This window comes from Silurus meridionalis, chromosome 5 (assembly GCF_014805685.1).
Source record: "Silurus meridionalis isolate SWU-2019-XX chromosome 5, ASM1480568v1, whole genome shotgun sequence".
Lineage (NCBI taxonomy): Eukaryota > Metazoa > Chordata > Actinopteri > Siluriformes > Siluridae > Silurus > Silurus meridionalis.
The window spans coordinates 7,937,882-7,947,716 of record NC_060888.1 but is presented as its reverse complement, the minus strand read 5'-3'; the positions used below and the strand labels follow the sequence as shown (position 1 = coordinate 7,947,716).

At 37.6% G+C, this 9,835-nt stretch overlaps 1 protein-coding gene across 1 annotated transcript; it reads right to left on the bottom strand.

The window, feature by feature from the left end:
* Nucleotides 1-441: 441 nt before the first annotated feature.
* On the bottom strand, nucleotides 442-9,355 carry LOC124386602 (uracil phosphoribosyltransferase homolog). The gene is made up of 7 exons (XM_046850542.1): nucleotides 8,972-9,355; nucleotides 8,846-8,888; nucleotides 6,920-6,989; nucleotides 4,766-4,828; nucleotides 4,499-4,660; nucleotides 1,487-1,585; nucleotides 442-1,394 (listed from the first exon to the last, which is right to left on the bottom strand). The coding sequence occupies exons 1-7, from the start codon at nucleotides 9,178-9,180 to the stop codon at nucleotides 1,288-1,290; spliced, it is 753 nt and encodes a 250-aa protein (XP_046706498.1). The 5' UTR covers nucleotides 9,181-9,355; the 3' UTR covers nucleotides 442-1,287.
* Nucleotides 9,356-9,835: the final 480 nt, after the last annotated feature.

The following is a 9,835-nucleotide window of genomic DNA, read 5'->3' as shown; positions in this document are numbered from 1 at the left end:
AAGTGCCAAGCATCTCTCGGGAAACTCCTTCAAGACTGTTGGAAGACCATTTCAGGTGACTACCTCTTGAAGCTCATCAAGAGAATGCCAAGAGTGTGCAAAGCAGTAATCAAAGCAAAAGGTGGCTACTTTGAAGAACCTAGAATATGACATTTTTCAGTTGTTTCACACTTTTTTATGTATATAATTCCACGTGTTAATTCATAGTTTTGATGCCTTCAGTGTGAATCTACAATTTTCATAGTCATGAAAATAAAGAAAACCCTTTGAATGAGAAGGTGTGTCCAAACTTTTGGTCTGTATATATATATATATATATATATATATATATATATATATATATATATATATATATATATATATATATATACACTGTGTATATAAAGACATTTTCAGACAGACTTTAAGAATTACTTAAAAAAAAAAAAAACGCGGCGAACATCATGCTTGCCAAATTTATTAACAAATTTAAAAAGACTGGAAAATGTTGCAGACCAACTGAAACGTAGACGTCCATAAACGTCCACTGATGAAGACACGCCTTTTGGTATTGCATACATAATTCCTTATGTAAGGAGATCTTTTGACAACTTGCAGTTTGATTCAAAAACAAAAATATTTAAATTGAATGCAATGGCAGGAATCGCCAAATACCTGAGAGCAGTAAAGTATGTCAACTGACTATACCTAGTAATATTGTATAAAATGCTGTATATAATACAGTACTGAGTTGTGCAATTAGCTGGCTACAGTTAAATGTAAATCAGCTCAGCTTCTGTTACAGATCCTCTGCTACGTATTCAATCACATGCACTTATGTAAATTATTTATTTAATAGCAGTTCATTAGGCCAGAGGCTAGCTACTAGAGAATAAATTCAAAAAAGGTATTTTCACATATTTGTGACAATTATAGGTATCCTACTGTATAAACAAGGGAAAAATATTTAAAAAAATTAAAGGTTTGCTTGCAATCACTGGCACTTCATTACGTTTTTTAATACAGTGAATAAAAGCTATTAAAGCTCAAACCCATTCAGTAAAAGTGAACAGTCAAACTTTAATAGCTTTGGTGGACTGTGCTTTCCACTGCTTCAACTACATAAATAAAAATCACAGGCCCCCTGTCACACTTCACAAACCCCACTTTGAGGAACCCTGCATTCATTAATCCTGCACTGCATTTCTAATATACTATACAAAGGCACTTCAAACAATTATAACCCAAACCATCTTTAAACAGAAAAAAACGATTTATAGGTTTTGGGGGGAAAAAAATAATAATAATTCAATCGGTCCCAAAGTATTTCTGTCCAAAGTGAGTTGGAGCTACAGTATGAAACTCAGTGGTCAGGATGGTAATTTCTGGAAACTCTTGAACTATGGACTTAACCCCTAAAAGAAAAAAATAAAACACAGTCAAAATCCTTTATAAGTATTTGCTTGTTGTTCAAAAGCTTTGTGCTTTTTTAAAAATGCTATTTTACCATGAGGGGTGGAGAAAAGGCTCAGGAGAATGATATGTGAAGTCTGGACACCGTGATCCATCAGCACTCGGACTGCTTCTATGACAGCATTTCCACTACCTACGGGGCAGAATTGTTGGTCATATTTCACATTCACATCAAATACACTAATATTTAAAAACTCCAATTCAAGATTACAATAAAAAAAATGTTGTCCCCAAAAAGATCTCTTCACCGTTACCTCATTTAATCAGAAATAAAGAGATGTGAAAAAGAATTTGAGATTGTATATTATTACTGGTTTGTTAATAATTTGCACATTTAATTTAATGTTTTTATACGTAAAATAACAATTGAGATGATAAGAGTCCGTCAGTCATGTGATTCAGGATACATTTCTGTCCTATCTTCTTCACAACGTTGTCTTTGTATTGATGTTAGATAGCATTCTTTTAGAAAAAAAAAACATCTCACTGGGTTCAGGCCGACTTTCCAGCACCTTGTTTCTTCTTAAGCCATTCTAAATTTGATTTGTCTGAAAGATTTTCTGGTATAAAATAGAGTTTATCATTTTCTCAATGACTAAACATTTCCTGTTGCTGAAAACAAGCCCAAATCATCCTCATACCACCATGCCTGGCAGTTGACAGGTGTTTGTGGTGATAAACTATGCTGTAGGTGCTGTGTGTTATGACTATAAGTCCAAAAGGTTTTGGTTTTTGATATATAATCCTTCTTATTATACAATGATGAATTGCATGTTGTTTGGAAATGGCCTTATAACCTCAACATTTACTTCTCTGAGGTCACGGCTGATGTACTTTCTTCTTGGTATGATGTACACAAATATCCGAGTGCTCCGGAACACCGAATGTGTTTATTTATAGAGATATTTACACTTCTTAGTGATTAATGCAGTTCTTGTGCATTTCATTAATAATCTTGTCAATTTTATAAATAACACCTGGCAACCAATTACTTTCCTAACGGTTGCACAAATAAGAAGTGTGTATGGATTTTTTTTTGGACTTTTTTAGGAAAATGACTGCAAATTGAGTTGATGCTAAATAAATTGTGTTATTTGTTAGTTTACAGAATTTGGGGAAAACCACAAAATTGCTACTGACAAATGAAAACAAGTTTTAAGCAACATGCACTTTCCTTCCCCTTTGACTGTCCGGTACATGTGACTGTTCGGGAAAATCCTTCACATTGAAAAGGTCGACATTTTCCACTATATGAAGTTCGGAAAACTTCCAACAGTTTGCAAAATGAAACTATTTATGTTGTTTGTGTGGCATGAAATCAACAACTTGTTTAAAGCGTAATGTTCACGGGGTGAGGAAAGTCATACTTTTCCAGCAGGCTTATACTTCACACGTTTAGCAGACTATGTGTACTAGCTCCATTTTGAACTAAAGTGAGCTCTGCAGAATTCAGTCTAGTTGAGATAGAAACTAAAAACATTTCTTCGTTGTTTTCAGTGAGATATACAGTATTTAAAAGTGGTGCCTGACTGACTAAGGTCTTGCGTTACAATCAGAAGGTCCTGTATTAAAAATTTAGTGGTGTTAGGGCCTTCAGCAAAACCCTTCACCCTCCATCAGTTGAATGCTGTCTCGGTTGTAAATTACTTTGGGTAAAAGCTTCAGGCAACTGAGCCAACGTTTCTTTGTGCGAAGCTCCTTAATAAAGCAAGTTGAGAAGAATCAAAGAATGCAAAGCTTCACCAGATATTCAGTAAAATTTTAAATATGACGTTTGTCTCTTTGTCTAACAGCTTCTTGATTTTGTATCTTCTTCTGTAGTGACTTTTGAAAAATTACCTGCTAAATGTATAATGTTAATCGAAGTGAATTGAATAACACAGTAGTGTCTAAACATTTTGTGTTTCTCTCTCCAAAACTCTCCACATTAATCTGATGACATCAACAGCAGGACAATGAGTACATGGTAAATATATGTTCCAACCATCCCAGGAAATGAATGACGAGCACCGATGAAGACATTATTCATTGTGGCATTTGACTTTGAGCAGCGCACAATGGTTAAGTGTATTAACGTCCGACATAAACCACCCATTACGCTGCTATTTCTAGGGCCCGTCCTTGTGCTATTCAGCACTTTGCGCCTAATTGGCAGTGCCTGTATAATTTACTTGTGAGACCCATAATTATCCTGGGTGGCTGAACAAGCTGGAAACGTGGTACAAGATGCAAAGGTCAGCTCAAACAAAGTGGATAGTGCTCTGGGATTTTTAACTGTATAGTCGTGGAAAATGCAGGTGTTTGTATGCACATGATGGACAAAATATCTGTGGAAACCTGGGAAAACCCTACTGGATATCTCTGTCGCTGTACTCTGGAAACATGGACAAATTGCTAGAACATCAGGGAAAACTGCAGTGTATACGGTCAATAATATATTCGTTGTAAAGTTTTTTTGTTCAAAATTACAGTATGTAAACTTGGCCATTAAATTCTGTACATCCAATTTCACATTTAATCCCCATTTACTGTTAAAATAACCTCTACTCCTCTGGGAAGATGTTCCCAGGAAAAAATGATTTTGGAATGGGAATGTGGAGGTTTGTACTCATTCAGCCACAAGTTCGTTAGTAAAGCTGTAGGTAGTAGGTGTAGATTAGTAGACCTCGGGTGCAGTCTGCCTTCGAATACATCCCAAAGATGTTCAGTATGGTTGAAATCAGAGCTTTATAGCAGGCCACTTAAGTTCTTTCACTCCAACCCATATAAACTACATGCTCATGGAGATCACTTTGTGCACACGTGCATTGTCATGCTGGAACAGGTTAGGATCTCCTAGTTCAAGTGAAGAAAAAGCAATGATTCCGCATCCAACGACACCCTATACAATTGTGTCCAACTTTGTGGTAACACTTTGGGGAAGAACCACACATGGCTGGAAATCAGGTGTCCCAACTTTTGTCTCACAAATTATTTAACACACCAGTAATATACTTTAATGGTCTTTTTTTTGTCTACAATCAATATGGATTCTTTTAGCACTTACTCAGGATAGGATACATAAGCAGGATTCTGCGTCTGTAAATATCTGGTGGGAATTTTGCATAGTATACTTTAGCCTTCAGCGTCTCCTCATCACTCTGTATAAGAATCTTGCCGATGCGGATCGATCGGCAGCAGTCTCTTAGTCCTTGCTCCATTGCTTCACCTGTTCAGGGTCAACAAATGCATGCATTTTCACAACAAAATTTGCAATATAGTTTTGCTTTTATATATAAAGATACTATTATGAAAAAAGTCAAATGAGACAGACCACTTCTCATTATACTGACGCCACAATTGCCTCTTTTAAATCTGACACCTTCATACTTCTGTCCTGGAAATGAGTATAGAAATGAATTACTTGTACAAACTTATATAGAAACGAATATTTACAGTAGTCCACAATCACAAAATAACAAACCAATAAAAGAGAAAATTGAAAGTCAACAAATTCAACAAAAAATTCTCTGGCAAAAAAAAAAAAAAAAAAAAAAAAAAAAGATTGTAAACACAAGAGAAAAGACACAGGAACAGATCATAAACACAACAGCAAAATCAAAACTACAACAGCAAATGAAAAACAAGATCAAATTGAATACACGACAAATGTCTTCTTCTTCTTCTTTTTTCGGCTGCTCCGATTAGGGGTCGCCACAGGGGATCATCCGTTTCCATACCACCCTGTCCTCTACATCTGCCTCTTTCACACCAACTACCTGCATGTCTTTCCTCACCACATCCATAAACCTCCTCCTTTTCCTCCTTACTGGTGGCTCCATCCTCAGCATTCTTCTACTAATATAACTTATGTCCTTCCTCTGCACATGTCCAAACCATCTCAATCTCGCTTCCCTCACCTTGTCACCAAAACGTCCTACATGTGCTGTTCCTCTAATAAACTCATTTCTAATCTTGTCCATCCTCGTCACTCCCAAAGAAAATCTTAACATCTTCAGCTCTGCTACCTCCAGCTCCACCTCCTGCCTTTTAGTCAATGCCACTGTCTCTAATCCATACAACATCGCAGGTCTCACCACAGTCCTATAAACTTTTCCTTTCATTCTTGCAGATACCCTACTATCACAAATCACTCCTGTCACTCTTCTCCACCCACTCCACCCTGCCTGCACTCTCCATTACTTTGCACTGTTGACCCCACGTACCTGAACTCCGACACCTTCTCTCCCTGCAACCGCACCACTCCATTGCCCTCCCTCTCATTTACGCACATGTACTCTGTCTTACTCCTACCGACTTTCATTCCCCGTCTCTCCAGCGCATATCTCCACCTCTCCAGGCTCTTCTCAACCTGCTCACTACTCCCTCCCAAATCACAATATCAACTGCAAACATTATAGTCCAGGGAGACTCCTGTCTGAACTCGTCCGTCAACCTGTCCATCACCACTGCAAACAGGAAAGGGGTTTAGGGCCGATCCTTGATGCAGTTCAACACACCCTGAACCAGTCTGTCGTTCCTACTACACACTTCACTGCTGTCACACTGTCCTCATACATGTCCTGCACCACCCTCTCATACTTCTCTGACACACCTGACTTTCTCATACAATACCAGAATACACGACAAATGTAAAAATACATAACCAGAAACATCAACATAAACTCAAGCAAATCAAATCCCTGCTGCTGACCGGGTATAGTTTGTGTCAGAGTAACTGGCAACCCAAGGTCGAGCTGGAGCACATTTGCAGTTAAAGGAAACAGGAGACTAAATGAATACACTGCTTTTATTTTATATCAAGGACATTGATATAATCTGGCAATAAGGAAGTTTTCATATAAGGAATATAACATTGTTTTTGCTGAGTAGAATAAATAACAGAATGGAAAAGTGTGCTTCAGCTTCCTTTGTGTCATATAGTCATATGGTGTGCCGAATCAGCAACATGCAAGTTCTCTTTTGAGGTCATGATGATATGATTTTGTTGTTGCGCATTTGTAGAAAGAAAGAAAGACAGACAGACAGACAGACAGATACTAAACATAAATTAACATTATAAATGAAAGAAAGAGTGCAGTAGACTTTCCTGACCCAAGAGCAGACTTAAAGAAAATGAAAAGTGGCAGTGAAGTGGAAACATGTAAAGTGAAAAAAAAGAAACAGCAGCACATATGGCTATGAATAGTAGATATTTAATTTCACATATGGTTCAATGAGCTGATAAGACTCAGAGCAGTGTAGTGAACAGTGACAGGGAAACTTTTAGTACAACTGACCTTCTGTAACTCCCTTCCTACAGTCGAGCTGAATGAGTTATTATTACGATTGTTAATTCCTTTGGCACTAAAAGGCTATTCCAGTATGACCACAGGAAAGAAAAGCTGGAATTATTGGATATTATTATTGGAATTAGGGATTCCAGACTTAAGATGTCTAATTAGGAAATGAAAATGAATGCACTTACCTGTGGGTGTTGTCACTGTGCACTCAGTATAAGGCAATTGATTTAGTCCCTCTTCTACTACAAGCCTAATCTAAGAACAAGATTAAAAAAGTATGTCAGATCACAACACCAGCTCTTTTAAGCCCTTCATTTAAATCACTGGTTTAGGTCGAGGAAACTCTTATGTAAAGGAAAATCAGTGTGATTTAACATAAATTACATTTAAATTCTAAATTATTGTTCCAAATTATATGTTTTTTTTCTCCCATTTTCTACTGGTTTGATGGTACGGGTTGATGGACGAGGTCAGACAGGAGTCACCGTGGACTATGATGTTTGCGGATGATATTTTTATTTGTGGTGAGAGTAGGGAGCAGGTTGAGAAGAGCCTGGAGAGGTGGAGGTATGCATGGTTGCAAGGAGAAGAGGTGGAGAGGTTGAAAGAAATGGAGAGGGGGTTAGAGAAGTGAAGAAAAGAGTGCAGGCAGGGTGGAGTGGGTGTCGAAGAGTGGCAGGAGTGATTTGTGATAGAAGGGTATCTACAAGAGTGAAAGGAAAAGTTTACAGGACTGTGGTGAGACCTGCGATGTTGTATAGTTCAGAGACAGTGGCATTGAGTAAAAAACAGGAGGCGGAGCTGGAGGTAGCAGAGCTGAAGATGTTGAGATTTTCATTGGGAGTAACGAGGATTGATAGGATTAGTAATTAGTTTATTAGAGAGACTGCACATGTAGGACGTTTTTGGGGACAAAGTGAGAGAGGCCTGATTGAGACGGTTTGACATGTGCAGAGGAGGGACATGGGGTATATCAGTAGAAGAATGCTGAGGATGGAGCCACCACGAAGGAGGGAAAGAGGAAGGCCAAAGAGGAGGTTCATGGATGTGGAGAGGGAAGACATGCAGGTAGTTGGTTTAAAAGAGGCAGATGTAGAGGACAGAGTGGTAAGGAGACGAATAATCCCCTGTGGCGACCCCTAATGAGAGCAGCTGAAAGAAGTAGTCGTCGAAGTCTAAATGTTGTTGACTTTTTTAGGATAAAAAAGATGACTACTTGTTTGCTTTTAAATGTTGTGTGAGTTTATACGTTTTGCTTATAAGTTATTAAAGACCACTAAACTGTTATTTAAATAAAATGAATGAAGCAGGGTGTAATGTGGTATACTGGGCTAGTGGTGTGATATAAAAGGAATAAAGCACATAAGTAAAAATAATCAAAATTCCAATTGGTTGTGGATCATTTTCCCTTAACAGCAATAAAATATTTCTGTGTAACAAATATAAAGCCTTTTTTTTTAATGCTGATTTTGCATGTGAACTGTAAACATACTAACAGATGATGTATTTATCCAAAATGACAAGTATGTTAAGCATTTTCACATAAATACTGGAATAGAATGCGGTAACTGGTGAATAAATTCCTACATTTTCATTATAAATAGTTTTAAAGCGAAACACAATGAAATCTGCTTGAAATGTATCAAAATGATGGGAATAACATACACACCTGCAATTTTTTACTAAATGATATGACTGCTGAATTATCAGTCAGTAAAAAAAACACGAAACAAACCAATACAACTTGTTAGAAAAAAGAAATCCACAATGAATTCTTTTGGAAATTAGAAAAGACACAAGTGTGAAGTCAAAGTCTTGTGAGAGTTGCAGATTCTTCTCCAAGATGCTCAGTAAACCTTAAAAACCAATTTCCTTTTTTAAAAAAAGGAATAAATCAATGTTTATAGACCTTTGTGTTATTGTTTTCCCTTACATGTACCTCTTGCCCTTTGGACTGTACTGCATGCAAATAGACACAGTATATGTACAATCTGAGCTACTGCTTTGCTTGTGCTTAAACATGACTATTTCAGCACTTATGGGAACTTTCATGGGGATGAGTTATTGTGGTATTGGGTGAGATTTTGTACATGCTTGATTCTGAGCCTTACCAGTCTGTCAGCACAGAACACAAAGTCTCCTCTGCTTGTGGTTCTATGGGAAAGACATTGAAATGTTAAAGTTGTACACGTGTTAGTTTTAGGTCATATATGATACAGGACACGGTTCAAGCTCACTTGTCCCTGATTATGGTCTGTAGTTCACGGATTTGGTCAGTGAGGGGTAGAAGCTTCAGCTGGATCAGGGGGTCGCTGTTTACTGCAGCTTCACCATTTTTCTCCAACGCCTCGCTGTCAGAACTCTCGCCGTTGGCAAAACGCACCTGCTTCATTGTGTTCTGTTCACAGTTACTACCACGTGCGCCTTCTTGATTATGGCAAGGCATGGTGAGTCACGCAGTGTCTAAAAATAAGCTGCCTATGAAACGTGCAATAGTTAATAGGATCATATGAGACTCATATTAGAGAAGAAATCTAAACAGAAAATGCACGAAGAGATAACGTGTCTTCTCACACAGCGGCAACACGTGACCGCGCGATCTGCCCTACCCGATGTGTTTTGGTCAAACCGAGACGTCACATCCTTAACAGTTGAGCGCTAAAGTTGCGTTGTATTTTTGCATTAGATAGTTTGAAAAGAAGTGTCTTGTTACACCAATTTTCCCCTCGCGATATAGTTATTTATATATGTCTAAAAATCTGCCCGAATGCTCTTTTTTTTTTTTTTTTACTGTTAAGACATACATTCATTTAGCGTGTTTTTTGACACGGGGTTATGCGCAGACGTGTGCGATAGTTGACTTTCTTCAACGCACCGTTTATTCTCGTGACTTAACATTAAAAGCGATGAAACAAGATTGTAACATATTGTAAAACAACAAACAAACAAACAAACAAACAAACGCATGGTGATATAGTCAGAATATATGCATTTAAAGCTTTCCTATGGTGCTTTTTACCTTCTAACCTTTTACATTTTTCTGTGTTTCTGTCATGCATGAAATGTTATTTCTGGTACCCAGGAAATTCATTATATCCAAA

What these genes read in the sequence shown, in the direction of transcription:
- LOC124386602 (XM_046850542.1), bottom strand. Translation starts at nt 9,180, where the DNA reads ATGCCTTGCCATAATCAAGAAGGCGCACGTGGTAGTAACTGTGAACAG. An exon ending in CAGACCATAATCAGGGACAA is followed by an intron (nt 8,889 to 8,971) that starts GTGAGCTTGAAC and finishes TCTTTCCCATAG; the next exon opens with AACCACAAGCAGAGGAGACT. An exon ending in GCTTATGTATCCTATCCTGA is followed by an intron (nt 1,586 to 4,498) that starts GTAAGTGCTAAA and finishes TCTGCCCCGTAG; the next exon opens with GTAGTGGAAATGCTGTCATA.